The sequence below is a fragment of the Paralichthys olivaceus genome, chromosome 11 (genome assembly GCF_024713975.1).
Source record: "Paralichthys olivaceus isolate ysfri-2021 chromosome 11, ASM2471397v2, whole genome shotgun sequence".
Taxonomy (NCBI): Eukaryota; Metazoa; Chordata; class Actinopteri; order Pleuronectiformes; family Paralichthyidae; genus Paralichthys; species Paralichthys olivaceus.
Window position 1 is genome coordinate 11,413,571 of NC_091103.1, and position 23,566 is coordinate 11,437,136.

Genomic DNA, 23,566 nt, shown 5'->3' on the forward strand with positions numbered 1-23,566 from the left:
ACACACACACACACACACACACACACACACACACACACACACACACACACACACACACACACACACACACACACACACACACACTCCCCCTCTGGTTGATGGGATCAATTGACCTTTCTCCAGAACCTTTACTTCAAGATAAGTGTCCACGGAACAAGATCAATAAGGTGTCGGTTAACCAGACAAAGCATATATATATATATATATATATTTACAGTCTATATGAGGAGACAGTTGACGTCTCCTCCCTGGAGAGACGCTGTAATGGAGTCTTTTTGTATGAAAGCTGCAGCTACGGTTGATGACAAGCAAGTGTGTTTTTCTGGCTTAATTTATTTGGCCCTATTGACTCTTTGACTTCATGAATCCCACAGTTACAAAGCCAGTGTATTTACCAGGATAGATCCAAACATTCCCTTGATGCTTATCGCAATTACAGGATTTGACCGTATGATTTATTTATTTTTATCGATACGTGAGACAAGAGAAAGAAAGCTCATTTGCGCTGCTGCAGGCTGAATATTAAAAATAATCCTTACGTAATTACTTTATATATATATGACAGATATTACGCATGCACTGTCCTCCTCTCTCTGGGTATTTTTAGTGACAAATCACTCCCTTCTCATGCTTGCAACCTCACGACAGGGCCATCTGCGTGGGCCCTTGGCCAGGTAGAGGTGACGTAGACTCAGCTGATCTCGCCTGGAGCGATGATAGCAAAAGGCTGCCACCACAGGACAGCCGAACCTGATGCTCCGTTATAACAAAGTTGTCACCTCGTGTCTCTACAGGACGCTGTGGACTGGAAGTCGGTTTAGATCATTGGCGGTGGGCTAATTAGGAAGCACACACCAGTGAGTACAAATGCACACACACGTATAGTAAAGGACACACACACACACACACACACACACAAAAAGACTCACACACAATGTGAAAGGGAATTCAATCTAGTCTCCACCTCAGCCCACTGATCTGTACCATTTCCTCTCCTGTCTCTGTGGCACTGGGAGATGATAAATATACTGGGCTCACCTGAGGGCCCTGGCTTTTCCTCTTATTACACAATCCCTGGGTGTCACTGGCACCCCGGAGGAGGAAATGAATATCACTCGCACTGCTGGAAAGTGATGAGGGGTCGGATATGACGGACAGGCACACATGCACATATACATACATGAGGTGGGGGAGAGGGAAACTTGGGTAGATGCACACTCATCCATACAAGCACCCAGCTCTGTTTTTCTTACCTTCTTGCAGGCGCTGATGGACGAGGCCATGGTGCTGTCTGTGCTACCTCCCTCCACCTCGACAGACTCCGAGCCTTCAAACATGGCAGACGATTGGAAGTTACTGCAAGGCAGAAAAGGGCACGGAGTCGACTATGTCAGAGCAAGTTCTTGTCAAATGCTCAACACTTCCCTTTTTAAGAAGTCTGTGATCAGCGGGAATGGGTTGTATCTCCACTCTGACTGGAGCAGCCCTGTTACCTGTCACGTTTGTTCTCACTGTACAGCATGTGGTCGTGCAAACATGAGAATTTACCAGACAGTCTTAGTCAGAGAGGTGCATTATTTCAATATTCTGAGCTGAATATTACATTCTTTCACCTAGGTCATTCAGAGACTATAAAGTCAGAGGCAGGGCAGCTTCTAATGCTCAGATTCTAAATGTAACTGTTCATGGCCAAGCAAATTGACTTTTCCTTTTATCGAATGAAGAGTTCAGGTGTGGATCTTTGTGAAGATGTTTTATCACATTATTATTTATGGGATGCCATTTATAGGTCATACGTTGCTTCAGTGTGAGGTCTTCTCTCACTGCAAGAAATTGCACAAACAGGCTCATGAAAATCCCTAACATGAAGGCAAAGCTGCATAGGCTCCATCAGAGAACTGTAGCTTTTTGCTGAAGGAGTGAGTTCAAGGGATCGTGTCTTCAATTTCTGGGTGACAAAATAAACTCATATCACATGTGTCTTAGCATTTGTTTGTTAGAACATCCAGCATCACCTTCCAAATCCGGCAATTTGACTTTGACAGAGGATCATGGCACAGGACAAACAGGGAAACGCAAAACGTAACCTTCGTTTGGGGCACAAGACAAAATTGCGACGATGAGATGAGAATGTCTGCGGTGAGCCTAAAAGGCAAAGTAGCAAACTCAAGCAACCCAAGGAAGGCGTCTTTATCCACCATGCATGCTTTGAGTGAGATAAGCCAAATCGAAGCTTATCTTGGAATGGCATTAATGAGGATCAATTTGGAAAATAAAGAGGCTGGGGATGCATATTTAAATAGGAGCAGCTGTGTTTTTTTCTGTTATACATATATTTCAAAGCACATTAAAGGAATTCCATGTTGATAGCCCCTGAGGGATCACACAGTCTATTTGCAGTTAATGAACATGCCTGATGTAAATAATTGTGTCACAGGGAAAGTGAGTTCGTGGTGAATGGCTGGACACACAGGAGAAGCAAAAACAAAGTACTGGAGAGAATTGGATGTGATGCGGTTTAAACGGGGAGCTGCATGAGGTACGCACATCAAAAAGACCCATGCAACACGCGCGCGTGTGCGCACACACACGCACACACACACAGATTCTGCAGCTAATGTTGGATGCATGCAGAAAATCGGAAGCGCCGCACACAGTAAAGAAATGAATAGAAAACCTGGTGTGTTCATGCACATGTTGAAGATAGATCTGTCACGCATGACCTCTTTTCTTATCCGTGCGCTTATAACGACCTTTCCATCACGACACAGTGGATGACTGACGGGTGGCTGCGCTCCCGTGCGCCCTGAGCCCCCCTGGATACCCAGTGGGTACGATCCTGACCTAAGGACACAATTAACCCCGGAAACATTTGTATTTCAAGGAATATCCACCGCTGTAATTCACCATGGACGCTTGTGTGGTTGATGATTTCGCAGGGGCAACTTTTGTGCCAGAGCCTTGATAACTGCTTTGGAAACGCGTTCAACTGGACCAAATAATCAGCGTGGAAAGTTTGGGTCTTGAATGATGCAGAGCTTTCATTTGTGAAAATCAGGACTTGATCGTATTTAATCATTTCTGATCATCTCTATGTGACTTCTGTCCACTCGTTTCCATCAGTCAGACCATGCAGGCTGAATAGACTGTCTCTTGTTTACCGCACAAACTGGCTGTTTGCTGTGAAAGCGGTTTTGCTGCAACACTCTGGATGTGTGGGTTTTGGAGCGCTTTTTTCAACCCTGATCACAAACTGATACAGTTTGTACAGTCAGACAAAAACCACTATGCTTTGAGTCAAAGCCACATAAAAGATGCTGTGCACTGCCACCTTACACTTACACAAAGCTGCCTTAATCAAACATCTAAAATTATATATGTTAAAGGCTGCCACAAATATCACATCAAATTGAATAGAGAACACGGATATTAAAGTGGCACCATAGACGCAACAGAGCACTATAAAGTAAATTTCACTGCTGAATGCAGAGCCAACAGGGATAATATGTTGATTTCGTTCTGAAATATGCGACAATGCACATCGACATGTTTTTCTATAGGATAATAAGCAGTCTCTTACCTCGGTGTTTTCAGAAGGCACTTTGCGCCTGCCATACTGTCAAAAACAAAAAAAAGGCAAATTGTCCTCAGCCGGTGCAGTTATTCCCTGTGTGGGGGCAGGGGCCCAGGTACAGCCACGCGTAATTGTTCCGGGACGCTCTCCGCGGTCCAGATGCGCCTCCCCGAACCAGTGCCGAAAGAATCTCAGACTGCTTCAACCAGACTGAAGGAGGACAGTGATGTAGTGAGCCTGAGGAGTCAGCAGCAGCAGCAGCAGCAGCAGCAGCAGATCACCGTCTGCCCTGCGCGTCTGTCAGCCAAGTGTGCTGAGTGCAGGCGCAGGATCAAGCCCGCATGGATCAAACGTAATGAGCTGCACGACGCAGGCAAGGGCATTGGTATAGTGAGTGCGCGCGCATTTGGACGCACACCAGTGTGTACAAACAGAGGCAAGCGCACAAGTGCGTAGTTGTTCTGTCAATGCGCCTCATATAACTCCATTTAACCAGTTACAGAGGCCGTTTGTTAAGACGTGACTGAGGGGATAATAATTGATCACTGAAGAATGCTGAGACTGCAATGTAGCTCTGACAGCATAACAGCACCAGTACTGAAGTGGGATATGAACATAAAGGCTTAATAATTTAGAAAAATAAAGATGTATAAATCGAGATAAATCCAAGTTGAGCTGTGACAAACACCTGCAGCCCTGTCTAATTTTCACCAGCATGTCAATTTCACTCCTATTGTTTCCTCTGTTCAGGCAGGTGCTGTACTTCCTTTCACAGGACCACAAGTCAGTGCAAAAAAATGATATGGCTGACCTGCCTTTTGCTCCTTTACCCTCAAGGAGCTCACTGAAGCAATCATCCATCAACATCTCAAGTGCTTCTTTACCAGCAAAGCAAAAACAGACCTGTCCATGTATTATTATATTATTAGGATCAAGTTTTACAGGGTAAACTTTGATTCTGTCATGGAGCTGACTACATGGAAACATCAACGTCTCCAGTCAGAGTGGTTTTTTCACATTGTCCTGTCTGTAGAGTGACGGTGACAGTCACCAATGACAGATCACATGTTATACGTAGATATATTTACATAAACACATACATGACGGTCGACACAGTGGTGCTGTGGTCTGCACTATCACCTCACAATTTCAAAGGCTTGGCTGAGGTCCTGTCTCCGTGTGTCCAGATGGGTTTTCTTTAGGTACTTTCTTTCTCTCACAGTCCAAAGACATGCAGATTGGCCACAGAAATCCTAATTTAAAAATGTCAGGTTTTAGATTAGGATTTCTAAAGGCATTTTAACATCTGAGAGTCTGAACCAATGTTCATGTCTTTGTTAAAAGGTTTACATCATGATCCTATATATGTACATCATGTCAGAATTACTATACGTGGGCTGCCTCTACTTATACTTGACAACAGTATTTGACACTAATGCAACAAATGAACTTCCTTATCATTCAAACACTATTTTGTCGGAGGCAGGCATGGGAAGGAATCCCACCAGCTGCTTAGACATCTTCTTCATCGATTGTTTTATGCTGTCTCAACTTCCTGCAATTGGTCCGAACTATCCAAAAAGTGTTTTCACACTGCAAACAATCAGTTTGATCCGGATTAAGACCACTTCTTTTGGTCAACCTAAATTTTGGTCTGAGTTACCTTTTAAAACTGTTTTAACTTTGCAAGTGAAAAAAAGGTCTTTGATATCTTAAGGTCAGTGAATGAATAACTTTCACAAATTACCTTTTAAAAAATTCAGTTCTTTGATACCTTTAGAACAAAAGTTTCCTTCCTAACGATGACAAAACTGGACTCTGATTACTAAAGCGGAATATGAGGAACACAAAAAACACACACAAACACAACTCCCCCACCCTCTGCCACACTCCCAATGGCCACTTTAGACAGCTCATCTCCCTCATCTCAAGCAATAACTGAACCGATACAGACAGCAATCTACAATCTCTGTAGCTGATGGTTACAGTAAAGAATCCCCTTCTTGGTCCATTAGGAAAGCCAGAAACCCCCCCAAAAAATCATAAAGAAGTCGTGACCTGCAGTTCTCCATCATCCCACCGAGATTGTCGGGGGTAGAAGTGAAGTGGTGGGCAGAGAATGAGAAATGTGGTGGATATTCAGGGGAAGAAAGCAGGGGTCCTGATGAGATCTGTTTGTGTGGTCGTGAGCGTGCATGAGAGACAGACAGATTCATGTTTTTGTGGACGGTGGCTAGAGTGGAGCTATCACTTCACTCGGCGGAAAGGATCATTTCTGCCAAAGGGAATGCTTATTTTCAGTGTGCACTCTATTTCAAAGAAAATAGATTTTTACATGCTGTTATCAGCAGCCATGTGATTTCTCCCCCTCGAGATGCCATTTGCTTTCAGTCAGCTCTTAACAATATCAAAACCCCAAGTCTGTGATGGCAATCTCTGTGCAGCAGTGCAGCCCTCAGAGGACCCGTGTTTACAAAACACTCGCTAGGGATCAAAACCCTGTCCTGATTCATATATGTTCAAGCATTTTGTGTAGGAAACTTGGGTACCTCAGCAAGTTTCACCCAAATCTAAATTTTATGCTTTTTCCAGCTGAGTATTTTTATAAAAAATGATTGCAATGAGGTGTTAAGAAAGCATAATTAAGCTGTCTTCTTGCAAATGCCTCCAAAGTCACCAGCTAATTAATTTTTCACAACCTGACACACCCGCATTGACATACTTGTAAGCTATAACATTTTAAAATGCTCTCTCTTTCTGTTCGTACACTGCAGCAGTCATTTCATCCGATTTGTCCACGTCTTCTGAAAGCTTATGGAAATGGACAACACAGACTAAACAGAGCAGTACCATCAGAATTGGAGGGGGACAGTGTATCACTGGATTTCCCATCTCTCTGCTTGATGATGAGAGACACTTAGCTGCATCTTTGAGAGGTGCCCCAATTATCAATGTGTTAATTAGCTGCACAGGGCACATGGCATGTCACAGGTCAAGGGAAGCGATGTCAAAGTATCTGTGAATGTTCTCTGTCATCCAGGTCACGGTATCTTCAGGAGTAGTACATGTGTTTTCAAAAACCTGTATTTTTTAACATAATAAAACTCAGCATAGGTAAAAAGCGACACAGGTTAAACACCTGATACATATTACTAGTTAGTTATAATTGGAGAAGCCTCTTCGATGACATGTCCGCATGACACAGAAGCAGGTCCATTTGCTGATATACACTTTTCCAACTCCTGAAGACAATGTCAAGGATGGGCACAGCTCATTTTTAAATCCTTTTTTGTAGATTGTGGGTTCATTTTTCAGTCCTATTAGAAGGAGGTGTTGAAATAGGACTGCGAAGCTGTACCGCCATGACGGAATCTGTCTTCAAATGCACAGCTGGGATTACCTCCAAAATGAGTGCAATTATGAGTACAATTACATTTTTCTTTTTCAGATTAAAGTTAAATTGTGAACACCAGTTATAAATAGCTGTTATGTCACCAGATGTGAATGACAGTCATACAAAGGAGTTCCCTCCATACTAGTGACTTCTTCTCCTTTCCTTTGTTTGTGGTACAAAGTGAAAGTCTCCTCACAGCTCCGTATGGTTTCCATGCATTTAGCATTCAGACCCAGCATGCAGGATAGTGATGGTTTTGAAGATTCCAACAGTGAATCATTCCAGATAAAGATCTCAGGGATTCAAGCTGGTTTGAAACAGTTTTTAACAGTCGCATAGCAACTGTGGATGACTTTTTGTGATTTTCAAAGGAGCCAATAGTCTGATAATAAACAATCAGTAACAGCAAACCACGAAGAAACATCACACACACACACACACACACACACATGGAGCTGCACAGATGTTAGAACCCAAAAAAAACAGTAATCAAACTTCACTGATGTTAAGTCTGACACACGCACATACACACAAACTAAATGAAAGTGCTCTTATCCTCCTTTGACTCTTTCAGTGATTCCCCCTTTTACTCTTCCCCTTCCTTTCTTCTTGTTATCTCTTCCTCTGTCTTCTCTTTTTCATCATCCTCTCTTTTGCCCTCCACACATCCTAATCCCAAGGCTTTTCTGGAGGGGTGGGGGGGCAAACTAATCCACTGCACACTTTTTAAAATAAAGTACGGACAGACAGCTAAAGTGGAGATGAAAGCGGAGACCGACTGCTCTCATCACTAGAGGAGACATCTGATGGAGCTACGAGTGAAAAAACAAATTAAGAGAGAATCTGCTGGAGAACAGACTTTCTGTCAAAAGCCCAGTTACAGTGGGTCTATTTTTAATTTAGTTAGTGACAAGACGAAATCACGTCACATGATGAGAAGAACAAAGTGAGGGAGAGGAGAAGATGTGATGTTGAATGTGAGTGGCCGTGATGTGAAAAGGTATTTATAGAACATCAGGAGGCCAAAGGGTTCAGGCGTGCACTTGGGGGGGCGTGTGAGTCCACAGCAAAGCTTCAGTCAGTAAATAAGCAAAGGTCTTATCAAAATGAAAATATGTCCGTGAGCTTGGAACCAGCATGTGATTCCAGCTGCAGATGCTGTGCACAGTTCATGAAGTCAGGCTCTGATGCCTATCACTGCAGTTCAGATACAGTAGTCATCTCTGAAAATATAAACCGACCCATGTCTGTTTGTGTTGTCAAGATGTACAGTGCTCTGATAGAACTATGAGACCAATACTGAAATAAAACCCTAACCCTAACCCTGCTTTTTAGAATAGAACAAACTGTAGAAAATATGACTCAATTTACTGTTGAACATTAAATATTTAAAAAAATTCGGTTCATACCACAGTGTTTGGATTTGCCAATGCTCCAAACTCCACCAGTATCCTCTGAAACAAGCCAGATGAGTTCAAATTCTCCAACTGAGGTTTTTGAAGGAAGTCTAAAAAGTTTTGTGCATCAGGATAAAAATGACAAAATATCTACTTATGAGACAGTGAAGTCAATCCTGTCTTCTGGCTGTCATTAAGTGAAGGTATCAAGGGGGCTGATAAGCCACAATTTGTTTCAGTCAGAAGGAGCAGTGGAAAAAAGAGGGATGTCCCGTGATCACTCCACTCAATTTTATTTAATATGAATGAAATACATTAGAATTAAATTTTCAGTAAAACCAGACCGTGATATAAAAAAAGTAGGACTTGTTATAAGATTAATAAGATTTTAATAAATCCAATCCTTGTTTTTCGTGTCATTGTTGCAAATTGACACACAAGTTCATGTCTGCTACGTCTGGATTGCTTCGAACAAGTTAAGGTTTTATATATCACCTTATGCTGTATGTCCATCCATTCATTTTCTTCTGCTTTTCTGGGCTCAGGTCACACAGGCAGCCGGACAAATGGGGTAACCCATACGTCCCTCTCCCCAGCTACGCTTTCCAGCTCCTCCTGGGGGATCCCAACGTGTTCCTAGGCCAAATGGGAAATCTAATCCCTTTAGTGAGTGCAGCTCACCCCCACTATTTTCCAGCAGGCAACCATGGCCTTGGACTTGGAGGGGCTAATTCTAATCCTGACCGCTTCCCATTCTGCTCAAAACCACCCCCAGTGCACACTGGAGGTCAGTCTTAGTTTGAGTCTCTGACCAAAGCCCAGTGAAGGTGAAACACAAGAGATGCTTTGACAACCAGAGCTGAAAAAATAAGTAAATTAATCAATCAATTTGTTAGTTAGTTGATTGATAGGAAAATTGTTGGTTTTCAGAATTCACTGATCATTTAAAAAAAAATTCCAACCAATATCAGAAACACAAATTCCACACATTCTTTGGTTACAATTTCTTTTTTGACATCTAACAGACAATTAATGTATATAAAAGATTGTCGCCAGGCTAATTGATAATAATGTATTGTTAGTTGTAGCACTCTGCCCCTTTTCTAATGTAAATCTCCATTATTTATCTCTTATTTATCTAGACCCACTTGGTCCACACTGTCCAACAGCAGAGACGCTGCTTTGTCGTTCCCGATCAACAAACACAATGAGGATGTGGATTGGGACAGGTAAATATTACGCTCATACCCAAAATCAGGGCTGTAGGAAAATGCAGGTGGAGGATATTGTCTGGTACCATCAGCTTGTGGTTGTATCCAGAACTTACCAATGAGAATTTTCTCACCAAACCAAACACAGAGGGACACATATATGACCAAGTGGACAGTGCACGGTGGCTGTGCACATAATGAGCATGTATTTACCTCCTGCCACTCAGTTCTTGCAATTAGAGGTAATGGCATTGTTTATCACAGTAATCTGAGGACCCCCTCTCATCTCAGTTATTCCAGATTTATTTTTACTAAACCTTTCTATTCCAGCATGTGCTCTCATCATAATGGGAACATATGATTACAGGACCTGATCATTATAAACGCATGAAAAGGTTTCAGGTGGACAGACAGATTTGAAGTATACATTATACAAATGGTTTGTATGACACAACCCTTTTTTCCATTGTATAATTTACCTTTAAAATCTACAAATCTACCCCTGATACTGCTTGTGTTAGTATAATATAAAACATGTATTTTTTTTAAATACAATACACATTATATATTATATCAGTAAAGTTACATATGAACACAACATTGGCATTAACTGATTAAAAAGAGAGGACTTTTCATTCAGTTTTCTGATTTAGTTTTTGTAATTTCTTAATGTTAATATGATTATATATATATATATATATTAACATACTACAATATAATATATAATAATATATATAATATAATGTGTATAGTAATTACACATGCAGCCTTACTGATTCCAAGCTACAATTGTATGGCAAATATACAATCAAAATCACAAATTATATGTCATAGTATGTCAAGTATTCATATTTTATTTTTGTGAGTATTTATCAACATGACTGGAACGGAATTAAAATGGAAGTTTTTGTGGTTTTACAAACCTTTTGTTTCTAATATGTTAAGAGTGGAGCACCGGGCTTAGTAACAAGGACATAGAATGATCATGATAAATGGATGGTTTGGGGATATGACAGTGGAGCTGGAGAAGTAAGAATTGTATAGAAAGGATTAATAAAAGGCTGGTGATGATAGCAGCGTGTCAGGAGAGGTGATGATAGCAGCACAGAGCTGTACTGTACTACAGTAGGAGCTGGTGGTGGTGACAGATTGTGTTTCCTGTCTGCTGCTGGGAGGACGCCTGCAGGTTGAGGGCAGAACCCGTCAGTGGCCTTGTTGGAGCCAAGTCAGTGACAAACCTGCTGGCTAATGATACTATGAGACGTTTTTAATTCTGAGAATATCACATATGCAGAAAAACTCCTTCAGATGACCTTGATTTGGGATTAGTGGAGACATTATCTGAATTTAGTGGTGTAGCAAAAGATGACACATTCCTTGTGGTTTTAAAATGAGTACTCTGCTGCAAAACCACAGTAGACTCGGTCAAGACTTTACTGTCAGATCACTGAGCAGCAAGAGTCATTGAAAAGCTGAGCGGCAGGTTGAATTGATTTCTTAAAGACTGGGTATAATGTCTCCCTCTTTATCTCGATCTCTCTCCCTCTCCCTCTAATCCAAGCCCCACTCTTCCTCCTATTCTGAATGTAAAGCCTTGTTTCATTCTGTGTCCGTCATGTTGGTTTACCTTGGCAGTTGATTATCGTCTGTCCATCCTAATCTTCCCCACATGGCAGAGGAATGGCCTGTGTGACCATTTAATTTAGCAGGAAGAAAAACAAAGAAACGCTGGCATATAATGAATACATGATAGTAGACGTGTCCGATGTGTGACATAGCGGCTACAATTTGGCTTAAATATCATCTGCCAGTCGTGTGATTGGAGGTTAATAAGAGAGAGATTCTCATAATTAGGGGCTGATATGCAATCTTAAACACAGCAAAAAACTTTTTTATTTTTAGACAATATAAATACATGTTGACTTGGCATGAATGTGCTGTTATACTAGTTGTTCCCTGAAAACCCTATACAACTGAGAAGTGACATTGTTGCTGTTCATTTCTCCATCTATATCTCAAAAAATCTAGTTCAACCTACAAAGTACAAGCTGAAAAAAAATTAATCAACACTTCTCTGTCTCAGTTTAAAAAACTGAAAACAAGTTAGAAAGCGTCTGATCAGTTAGTGTGAGGCGGCCACTGAGGGTGTTAACCCCCGGCCCCGGTCATTGTTGATCAGACTTTTCCGTGAGGCACATGCGTCAGCAGCAGTTGGCTGAAGGGATACAAACAGAAGAGGGAACGCTGCCAACACTAAAAGAAATCTGACACACGATCACACTTTACATGGAGGACAATTGGACTACCTGGTGCTTTGACTCCACAATTCAATTATTAAATAGTGAAGGTCAAGGACGTGGCTGAGCACGATGAGCAGGGAGGATTACTGAAAAGCCGAAGGTCTCTCTTTAAAAGCTTAACTGTGTCTGCATCTGTGGGCAGCGTTTGTCTAATTAAGAGAGTATTAAAGGTCAGAAGCTAAACATAAAATGTGGCACTGATGGAGATAATTGCTGTGAAGTACCAGATCACTGTGAACTAACATTATGAGAAGCAAAAGTCCTAGTGATCCCATTGTCTGTGATACGCAGTATCTCATTCATCAATGATTGTGCAGCACATATTAAGCCTCATCACAAAAGTCCAGTTTGCTGTAAACAGTTCCAGCTGTGCGCATTTGGTGAAATGCGTGTGAAATGAAAGTGTACATATTATATATTGTGATGTTATCGACAACACGCCATCCGATCTGTTAGATGTGTCAGAAGCAAGGTTATTATAGTTTTGAAATTTTCATTAGTTTTTATTTTTATTTAGTTTTTCAGTTTGCTTTTTTATTTCAGTTTAGTTTTAGTTAGTTCCACAAGTGATTTTGTAGTTTTAGTTTAGTTTTTATTTTGAGGAATCGACTAGTTTCAGTTTAGTTTTGATTTAGTTTTAGTCTTAGTTTTAGTTTTTCCAGGTATTAAGAGAAAGCCTTCACTTGTAGAAGCTGAAAAAGGATAAAACAATGTGTGACACCAAACATGGTGTATCAAGTCCTTAAATTTCATTCTTTAACCATCACCTGCAGGACAGGCAGTAATCGAGGGAGAAAACGAAACGACAACGAAGCTGAATTTATCTGCAATTCAGTTTAGTTTTAGTTAGTTTTGAATTGTTCATTGTAGTTTTTATGTATTTTTCGTTTTTTAATTTCAGTCAATTAAATTATTTTTTCATTGCTAGTATTAGTTTTAGTCTTAGTTTTCGTTAACTATAATAACCCTGGTCAGAAGCGAAACCTTGGAAAATGTAACCTAAAAATGTGCTAGATTGTAAAAAGCAATCTAGCACAGATTCCTTCTGTAAAGTGAAAGCTTGTATTGCCTGGATACAGGTTTGGAAAAATCCTAATAACGTGCAAATTTAATAGACAAAAAAAATTAGATAATGCAAAAGCCTTAAGACTGTGAACATTAAACATATTTGAAAGGATGTCAGCATGCTGGTGTTAACATTATGATCAAACCACCACTAGCCCACGCAGACGTGCAGCCTCTAAAGCCCAAATGGTTGTACACTCCTGTTTACACTTTAACTTTTGTATAATATGCAAACATGAAGCAGATCAGTGTGAAATATTCTCAAGGTGTTTTATGTTTATCAGACATTTCTTTACTTCTCACTGTAAACTCCTAATTCTGTTGCTCAAAGGAGCCTTCGATTGATGCTGATATCCTTGGCACTGATGTTAAATTACAGTTCAATTTCTCAGTAAAAATAGCAACAGAACACGATGCTGTTCAGCTGCCGACTTGGAAATTCCAGATAAAAGACTTTCCAAATTGCACATACGAAAACTATTTTTAAAAAACATCCAGGCAATTTTCCAAGACCTGAATCACCAGTTTCTTGGACCAAATGCGTCACATTTTAGCCACATCCATTATAAGAGTTTCACACACCTCGCTAGGAGAGAGACAAGTGAAAACAAAAGCTTTCACCTTTGTTAGTGGAGGTAATTAGGTGAAATTAAAAACTCAAACCTGGTGAAAACAGAGGTGGGCAGAATACAAATTTAGTGAGGGAATTAAAAGAACCATCGGACACAGAACAAAGGATTTGTGTTTGTGAGTTAATGTTGGGGCGAGGGTGAGAGCAAGAACCAGATCTGGATTTACAAGATAATTACCAGACACAAGGCAACCCTTTCACTGTCCCATCTCAAAGGACAATGGCTGAAGGTTGTTCTGGTCTAAGTTTTCCACACCCACACGCACGCACACACAAAAACGTCAACATAAGTGTGCACACAGTCACGCGACTGAAATCTGATCAGCCATTCTCAGGTTAGGAAATGACCTCCAGTGGATCAATATAACAGACTCATACCTCATTTCTAAAGCCCAGTCAATTACCTGAGGACCGAGAAAGAAAAATAGGACACAGAAATCCACCTTCAGACGTCGGTGGAAACGGTGATCCATTATTCATTGTAGCCTATTAAATCCGTGATCAATTATGACCACAGCGAGTGGGAGCTGCTGGCTTGCTTCTGCCTTTAGTGTGGAACAACCAACCCACACCTGGCTGTGAGTAAATTATGACTGGTTGGACAGAGGCATTAGCGGTAAAGATTTCCACACTTCAAAACATTCATGAAGAAATGGAAAAGCTATGAAGGGCACAAACAGAGATCAATGCTCGCCCAGGCTAAATTTAGATGTGCCTTACACCCCGCCCCCACCAGCTGAGCTTTATCAGTATCATTTATTAAAATCTGTGACAGTGTTGGACATGGCGGCTGCAGAGAAAAAAAAGAAAAAAACCTTTTTGGCTGCTCAGGAGGCATGAAATCACCTGGTGAGAGTGAGGATAACACAGATGAATAAACTCTGAGTGGGAATATTAATCTCAGGGAAACATCTGTCCTTAGAAAGGGAGAACGTGAAAGTTGCTGCTGACTCATTCTGTCTCTCTCTCCCCCTTCTTCATCACATCCACCTCAGTTCTATTTGTTTTGGCCCACTTCTTTTCCTTTGGTTGCAGTCTCATGTGGCTTGGCAATGTGTTTTTCATGTTTTAGTAAACACTTGCTAGGTATACAATATTCTTCATCCCTGCCACAGATGTTGGGGGGGTAAATCTCTGAGACCTTTTTATTAATATTGTTATGATGATGATAACACTCCCTCTGTATTGCTCTTCCACAATGAGTTTTTGTGTGTCAGATCTTCTGTGGCTAAAAATGGCTGCCCTAAGCAGAGGAGGAAATAACTGGGATGAAAAAGCATGGAGTAATTCTGTGTCATTATTTTTTCTGTCCTCCTATTTGCCTTTAAATGCACACACTCTCAAACTCTCTCTCACACACACACACACACTCACACACAGTCACACAGTCACACACACACACACACACACACACACACACACACACACACACAGTCACTCACTTACTCGTGTTGCGTGTCTTCAGAGGACAATACAATTGACTTACATTGATTGCCTTAGTCTGCCAAACCCTAACCTTAAAATGTGTCTTCAGCTTAAATTGCAATGATTTATGTTATGGGGACTTGCTTCTTGTCTCCATATGAAGACAAGTCCCCATAATATGAGTTACAGTTTGAAATTGACTTTTGGATTAGTTACTCACTCTTTCTCACTTTAACAGATGGACATCATAGGTCAGGGATCACTAACAGGTAGAATGCAGTCTGGATCAGGACCCAGAGGCCGATGCCAATTTTGGATAGAGCGTTCCTGTTTTAACCAGCGCAGCTTTTCTAGCCTTTACGGTACAAATCTGTGCTTTCAGATGACCATTACGTAAGACCCAGACGAGAGAAGGGAGAATACACGTGATATAGGTAAATGAGAGAAAAATATCTTCACATGGCCTGCTTCAAAAAGAGCAACAGAAACAGCAGATAGATAAATGGTAGATATATTTATATATTTTTTTATAAATATATATATATGCACTTAATCATGTTGACATGTTCTGGACCTTTGCTTGAGGAAATGTCTATCTGGACCTCTCATTTTGATCAAATACCCCTGTATTTTAATCTGAAGTAAAAGTGAAATCATGAATAAAAACTGAAGCCTACTTGTCACCCTCATGTTTACTGCTGGTTGCAGTGACATATTTCATACTACATTATGGACCAAATAACCTTCATCTATTCACAACAAGCACCATACAAGTTCCATACATATAGGGATGTCAAATAGATTATGCAGCTAGAGGACCATGTTGGATGAATAATTCATGTGGACTAAAGTTTGATGGGCCCTGGCACACATTAGGGATTATAGATAATGTCGTGCTGTGTTCAAGGGGCCACAATTTACAGTACGGCTGTGGCTCTACATGATCATATTTTCAGTGATTTTTGATTTGCACCATGCAAACACATTTTAACAAACTTTTTCTCCAGTCTCACATAATCGAAGTTTGTCTTCTAAAACTGCATTTATATACCATATTGTGGCTACAGCTACATTTGTCAAACAATTAAACCACCAATATTTTTTAAATGAATATATAAAATAAAGATATTATATATGTTCAAATATATTGATAATGAACCCACTCTATCTAAAGATGGACGACATGACAGCTCCTCAAAAGTGAAGCCAAAGCATCCTGAGAGTCATCTGGTGACTGGCTGCAGTATAGGTCATAAACCCTGCCTCCTATGTGCAATGGATGGGACATGGTCCAGACTAAAAAGTCAAAGCGTACATCAAGTACATTTTTCTCAGATTGTTTCTGTCATATTAGGTAATTCTTATGATACTGATGTTTCCCTTGATGGTTCTGCATGGTCAATAATAAAAAAACATTTGATGTGATAATTTGTCACTATGTGTGAAACAACCTGTGTTTGCTGAAGAGACACTTTAGTCGCCTGAGTGACTGATGCTTTCTCTATTAGCAGCCTCTGCTCAGCCAAAACAGTCTGTGTTTCAGCCCAGTGGAGAGACTACAAACATACTGAATGAAAACACTCACAGCACACACTGTTGTTTAGAAAGGATGACCCTCCTCCACCTCTCCTCTGCCCTCCCTGCTTCCCTCTCCTCCTCGCCCGAGGCAGCTGAGTGCTCCTAATCAGCAATCATTTGAAAGGTCATGAATGAGATGCCTGTGGAAGAGGCTGCGGGCTGTAAGCTAACAGTTTGTCTCCGTCAACTGGTGCACTGAGCTGGCACTTCCTCAGCTATAGTTGAAATAAATTGGCTCGAGACTCTCCTCACTGTACTGGACTGTTTTTTCTTCTCCTTGTGACTTTGTCATGACTGCTTTTGAAACTTTTCCAATAAATATTAGGGGGAGAACCATTTGTCTAATACTCTTATTATAACAGGTGTTGACCTCTTAATTATTATCCAAGGAATTGAATAAGATATTTTTAGAGGGCGTAAATACAAAAATGAACGGGGACCTAATCCCATTTAGGTGCTTTAGTTTCAGGGTTCTGGTAACTGGAACCATCTTATCATCTTATTAGGACACATTAACAGTATGAAGCCACTGTGATTTTCCTATACTATGACAAGTCAACATGTCTGCTCTAAAAACAAATAACCTGTGGCACACGTGAATTTTCAGTGATGCTAACTAAACAAGTTGGCAAAACAAGGTACACGTGCTTAAAAATAATGGGATCCTCTTGAAGGACTGGTCGGACATTTTGAGAAACATGTTTATGCACCTGCTTTCCCAAGAGTTAAAAGAAATGATAGGTAACTGCTGATAAAAATGGAAGCTCAGCTTAGCACGAAGAGTGGAAACAAGAGGGAAGCAGTTAGCCTGGATCTCTTCAAACCATAGCCAGTATAGCCGTTTTCAGACACGACCAGACCCAGTTCTCCAGACTTTACCCACCATTCACAACAGCAACACATCCTCTGCATTATTCAGGCAAGAGGTGGAGCAGCCTTTTTCACCCTGAAGACATTGGTTTCCTTTATTTTTTTTTCAATTTTGCATCTGTCGCATGTTATAATCGTCATAACCCCCCCCTACTGCCTCGCTGCTGACTTTATACTAGGGGGCCAGGTGGATAAAGTCTACAGATAATCCGGAGGCTCTCACTCGGACATTAGCACTCAAACATACACCTCCTCCAGAGAAAGTGCAGAGAATCTCTGGAGTTCAGTGCATGTCTGAAAGCAGCTTCTGTAAAAATGGACAACATGATGACTTCCCATAAGTGAAGCCATAGCGTTTCAATCACCCCCTAGTGGCTGGATGCAGTATAGGTCATAAACACTCCATTGTACGGAATGAAACATGGAACAAAAAAATAATCATTAATAATCATACATGTCAAATAATTCTGTCATTTCAGGTAGTTCTTGTAAGCTTGGATTTAATTAGTTATTTTATGCTATAAAAATGGGGTGAAACCACACGATTGACAGCTGAGACTGACTTGGTCAAGCACAATTGTATTGGTAGGGTCTCGGTACCGCTGCTCCCCCGCTGCTGCTACTCAGGCTCCAAATGCAGCGTTCGTATCCACATTAATTTCCGGACAGCGGGAGGAATTTGAGACACGTTGTCTATCTTTATACACTGTGTATGGTTGTGTTATACCTTGTTTCTTTCTTCAAAAAATAAAAAGAACTGCTGCCTCACTGTCAGTTTATACTCATCTCTTCCTTACACAGACCAGAGAGTGGTATCAATCTTCTTGTCTAACTCTTCAGCTCCAATGAAGCTGATCCATTTGTTGGATCACTCTCAAACCTTTTCACAATTCTCAGACTTTGTTGACGCTGCATTTTTCAGAGTGCTCTAGACTTGTACAATCAAAAAACCATGATAAGTGCTGAATGGTCTCAGAGCCAGTCTGTGCAGAGAAATGCTGGGACAGATGGCTGAAGGCAGATTTACTCAGGCGTCGCACAGCCTACAACCCAAACTCTGTCTCCTTCAGTACGATACAGTGTCCATCTGCTCCCTACAACCACACAGCATCTGCTGGAGCATTCTGGGATGTGTGCTGGTGCACGGGGTCATTCCCATTCACTTGAAATGGAAAAGATTGTCTCTCTTAGTTTTAGACACAACTGCATATGCTGTATATGTTTATGTGGTGTATCCCCATGTCAGTTTTCATTCAGGGTTTCTTTACACTTTGTGAAGTATACCAGGCATTGTGAATACATGTGCATATATTCCTGCCTGCTCTCCTTGTTAAAAGCCTTATGCGTTCACTGGTGGGACCTAACATGCAGATACATTTGACCCCAAATCAAAATCTCCAGTCAGTGACAGCAAACATATTTTTACTACGCTATTAAAAAACAACAATACAATAATTTATTTTGCTCAACCCCAAACACAGCATTCCATTCCCCCCTTTACACTCTGTGTACGAGCCACCAGTGTGACAGCAGCGTGACACACACTCTACCTCTAATGACCCTCAGTCTTCTCATCGACTCATCTTCTCATTATCCCTGCTCTTCCATGTGGGAAGTCTGGTCTGCAGCTCATTACACAGTCCTTTGTGATGTGACACAGGTTTTACCATATACATAACACTGTACAAATGATATAAATCTCTATTAATAACTTTATTCTTCTTTCAGTAAAATAGAGTATTGTGGTCTAACACAGTTCGATCATATGGTGATGTTGAATTAACATCTTCTAACATTAATAACATTTTCTTTTCAGGGAGTGAGTCCATGATGCAGGAATTAAAAGCACCACATTAAAGCTAATCTTTTGATTGTATTGGTAAGTGTCTGTAAGATCACAGTATTTCTGCAGTGACACAATGGATGCTATTAACTGAGGACAACAGGATCCATCCTGTGTGTCAGCAAATCATTGAGGACATTATTGAGATCTATTTTTGGGAAACTTTAAAGGGCATCTTTAAAGTTAATGGTTTGATCTTATTGGTGAGGATCGGTTAGTATTTCTGTCTCTCTCATCTTGAACAGTGGTTGTCATCAGTAACTGAATCCATCAGGTTACATCATGTGGGCTTGTCAGGGAAACATTGAGAAAATGGGGAATCCAAATATTGCCACCACTCGCTTTACCAACCCACAGCGTCCAGACAGTATCTCTTTCCCAGGTGTATGATAAGGGAGATTAACATCTAATCCTACATCAAAGAACAAGGAATGTGAGCCTGCATGCATTGGCCAACTGGATGGCTTTGCATTGGATTGTGGGAAAAGTTCAGCCAGGTTAAACTTCTTTTGTCAGACACCCCTGGATCCCCCTACACTGGCAAACCACGATGGCTGTGTTCATGCAAGCTAAAGTCATAGCCAGATTACAGTCTTAAATCTTTGTAAAACATAATTAAAAAGGATGAAGCAGCAGTGTACTTTTTTAATTTCCCCCTTACAGTGATTGGTAAATGTAGAAATGCTTACCATCATCACATAAACTGTTAGTTCTATCAATAAGATGATGAGGAGACCCTTCTCACAAGTTTCTGTGCCACACACAGCCTGGTTCTCCATCAGATTAGCTGATATCAGCCTTTTGCCTTTACAAGGCTCTGTTTCACTCTGTTGACCATCGCTTCTATCAAACGAGTGCCCACACTGGCAATTTGTTACAGTGTACTGCGAGGGAGGACTCTGACATGAGGGCAGTTGCCACCACCAATCCATTGAGCTGACAAGACCCCTCGTAATACAGAATGTAATACAATTTCAACATTACTTCTTTCATCCACCCTGTGAAAATGTTGCCAACTCCTGTTCTGTGCCCTGCAAGACTCTGCATCATGGCATTTCTACAGACAAACAAAAAAAAAATCAAAATCTGATCAGCTGCTCCCGTTTCCAAACAGTTTCCTTGACCCTGGTGGCAAATGAAGACGTGTGAAGCTGGCACAACACTCATAACTGAGCCTTTCTCACCTCCCACCATCGGCTTGAAAAGTCAAAGCAACTCTTTTGGTCCATCTCCTAAAAATTTGTTTTTTTCCCTCAAAGAAGAAAAACATTAGGGAAGAGGTGAGAAAGAAAACTACCCACGATCAACATCTCTCTTGTACTGATCCTTTATCTGGCATCCTAATGCAGCTATACTGCTGACTATCTGTAGAATGCATCCCTTTCATATGCATAAAGAAAAGTGTGAGTCAAGAGTGGAGATGGAGAAAGTACATTGAAGGAGAGCAACAAAGAAGCCAGAAAAAGCCAGAGCCATTGAAATCACAATGGCTGGAATGCACAGGGCCATTAGTATTGTTCTGCTTAACGGTGAGCTTATACATCAATAGAGAGGAAGAGAGAGGGGCTAGGAAAAAAAGGCAGGGAGAAAAATCTCTCTCTGATTAGTGTACTTCAGAAGAATCCCTTTGAGCACTGATTATATGCTTACAACACCTGCACACCAAGCAACAACTATACCCCAGCCAACCATAAATGCATGAAGAGCACTTGATTTGAGGCAATTTACTGTTTCCGACAAGGTACAGCAAGCAAAGCGAGCTTTTAATACATGTAGCCAACTCTGACAGATCCAAGAACATCAACCAGGTGTGTCATGCAATATGGGATCATTGCAGAGCGCAACTTTCTTTTTGTTCACCTTGACGCTGCAGTGTGTGATACGATTTTACTTGAAGATTGTGTGGAAAATGCTGATTTTAAAGTGCATATATGCAAAAGTGTGTGCTGATGTCAGTAAATGTGGTGGAAATACACCAGACAGATGCTCATGTTTTACTTGGGGAATATTACCTTGTGTTGTCTTAGCGACAGTTTAGTGTCCCGTTAGAAATAAAAGGCACTGGATAGTCAGAAAATGCAATTAAATGATTCAAATGTTTTAAGACCGGGGCACCGCAGCTCAGAAATGGTTACCTTTCTGCCATTAACTTTATATATAATGTTGGTCTGTTAGTCAGTCAAGTATTGGTGTTAAAAATATCTTAGCAACTATTTGATGGATCATAAACTTGGCAGAGAAATAGGCAAACATCCCCTTAGGATGAATTATAGATGATCTCAACTCTTCTAGTACTATATAAACCTACACAAACTTGCATTGTAGTTTTGACCATGCTAACATGATGACATTAGCATTTACCTCCCTAACCCTTGCTGAGACAACATCCTTAGCTACTAACATGGTTCACACTTGTGTCTACATAGGGACAGTATTGAGGATTAGGTCAATCGTTTTTTCAAGCACTCAGAGAACACACCGTCATAAAAGATTCAAATCAGCATTCATAATCTGTTACTGCAGGTTTTTGAGATCTTGCTAGTGACACATGTCCACACTCTAAATGAGCAGTGACCATATTCAAGCACCTACTCACTTGTACATATCGAAGTTGTTCTTCTCCCAGGGTACATTTTGACCTACAATTTTTTTCTGCCCTGCTTCAATCTGTCTCAGGTGATTCAACCAGATGATCTCAGCATCTTAAAGGGATAGGATAGTGAAACACATCACCCATCCCTCCATTGGCAGTGAGTAGATAATGAGGGAATTTTCATTCTTCGAGTGAACTATCCCTTTAAGCAGGTGTTTCTGATGCCCTTCACCATTTATTGCGTCTGTCCTTCGGAGCACCCCCCTGAAGTGTGATTCCAACATCTGCATGATGCTGCTTCATGCTGACATTTGCTCATATTTTCAAGGGTGTTACAGGTCAAGTTCATCTCAACATTGACATAGGACCATGAGTAATTTGTCTTTCCATGGATGTATTAAATACTTAACGTCAGCCGATTAGTGTGTAAGCTGTTCTTCCCAAAGTTTAATGAAGAATTCCTCTCTTTACCAGACTTGCACACATTATAGTCTTTTGTAGCATTTTCCTTTGCAATTGTGGGCTCACATGAATGTCACAAAAACTTGAAAAAATGGACATTGCTATTCCCTATGAAAGTGAAAACAAATTACCCACAGCAGCACAACCCACAGCACATTATTTCAACCCCAGCTGCTGCCAATGTTAAGCAACCAACTGCTTCCTCGCCTTCCCTCTAACATTACATATAACACACAATTCTCCCACTCATTTCAGCATCTGTCCCATTTATTTTTCTGTGTGACTCAGGTGTTGTGGCACCTGTTATGTAGCCTGTGCTGCTGTTGCTGATGATGAGGTCTCTCAGAGGCCTGTGGTCTCTCAGCAGCCTGGCATCCATTAGTGCTTTATGACCAGCTCACTGCCTGAGCAGTCCCAGGGCATGCACAAGTGCTTGGCTTTTCATTTATCTCGCTTTCCTTACCCAACCGAAGTCTCTGGAGGAAACAAGCTCATACCCTAATGATAAATCAAGCATTGTAATCACCCCCAGATTGGAGACAGATGTTAATTGGGTGGAGAAATACTGAGTGCCCCATGTGGAGGGGATAGAAAATACAGAGGGGTGGCTGTTTTAAATGATTAGCTTAGGGCAGGGGAACCTCCAATATCCAGGCTGCATACTAAATAAGTTTAGTTGCACCTATATATGGCACTTACATGTAGCACTTGTGGTTTGGCTTTTTTTAAGCAAATTGTACTTGATTTTTGCTTTTCTGGGTTTGTACCCTCATGGTTGATGCACTTATTGTAAATCGCTTTGGATAAAAGTGTCAGCTAAATGATATGTAATGTAATGTAACGTAATGTACTAATTGCACAGAAATCTAATCAAGCTCAGTAGACAATTGAGACAAAAGAAGCAATTCCCCATTATAAAAAATATATATATAATGACAGCAATTTTTTTATTCTGGGATAAAATACAATTAAATAGCATAGCTAGGAAACTAACATCCCCATCAATGTGAACCCTTTAGGTTGTATGCCAGGTCCTTTCCTGCTTACTGACACAATGAAAACCACCCAACTAGCAGGTTTTATTGGATCATATGAGGGAGGAATTTCTGTTTTTGAAAGACCTGCATGGAACTAGCAAAAATAATCTTTTTAAGAAAGTTGCTTTGGCTAAAACCAGCTGTGAGTACAATCATAATTATCATCTGACATCAGGTGTTTCCATA

General features: G+C 40.8%; 1 protein-coding gene across 3 annotated transcripts in view; it reads right to left on the bottom strand.

Annotated features, from left to right (window-relative positions):
- sphkap (SPHK1 interactor, AKAP domain containing) overlaps positions 1-23,566 on the bottom strand; it is a 95,199-nt gene that overhangs the window by 23,969 nt on the left and 47,664 nt on the right. For 2 of the 3 annotated variants that reach the window (XM_069534491.1, XM_069534489.1), the window contains exon 3: positions 1,254-1,356. In XM_069534491.1, coding sequence (XP_069390592.1) covers positions 1,254-1,356 — 103 coding nt within the window. Of the gene's footprint in view, positions 1-1,253; positions 1,357-3,580; positions 3,963-23,566 lie in introns of those variants that run through there. The other variant, XM_020095246.2, reaches the window with a different exon arrangement.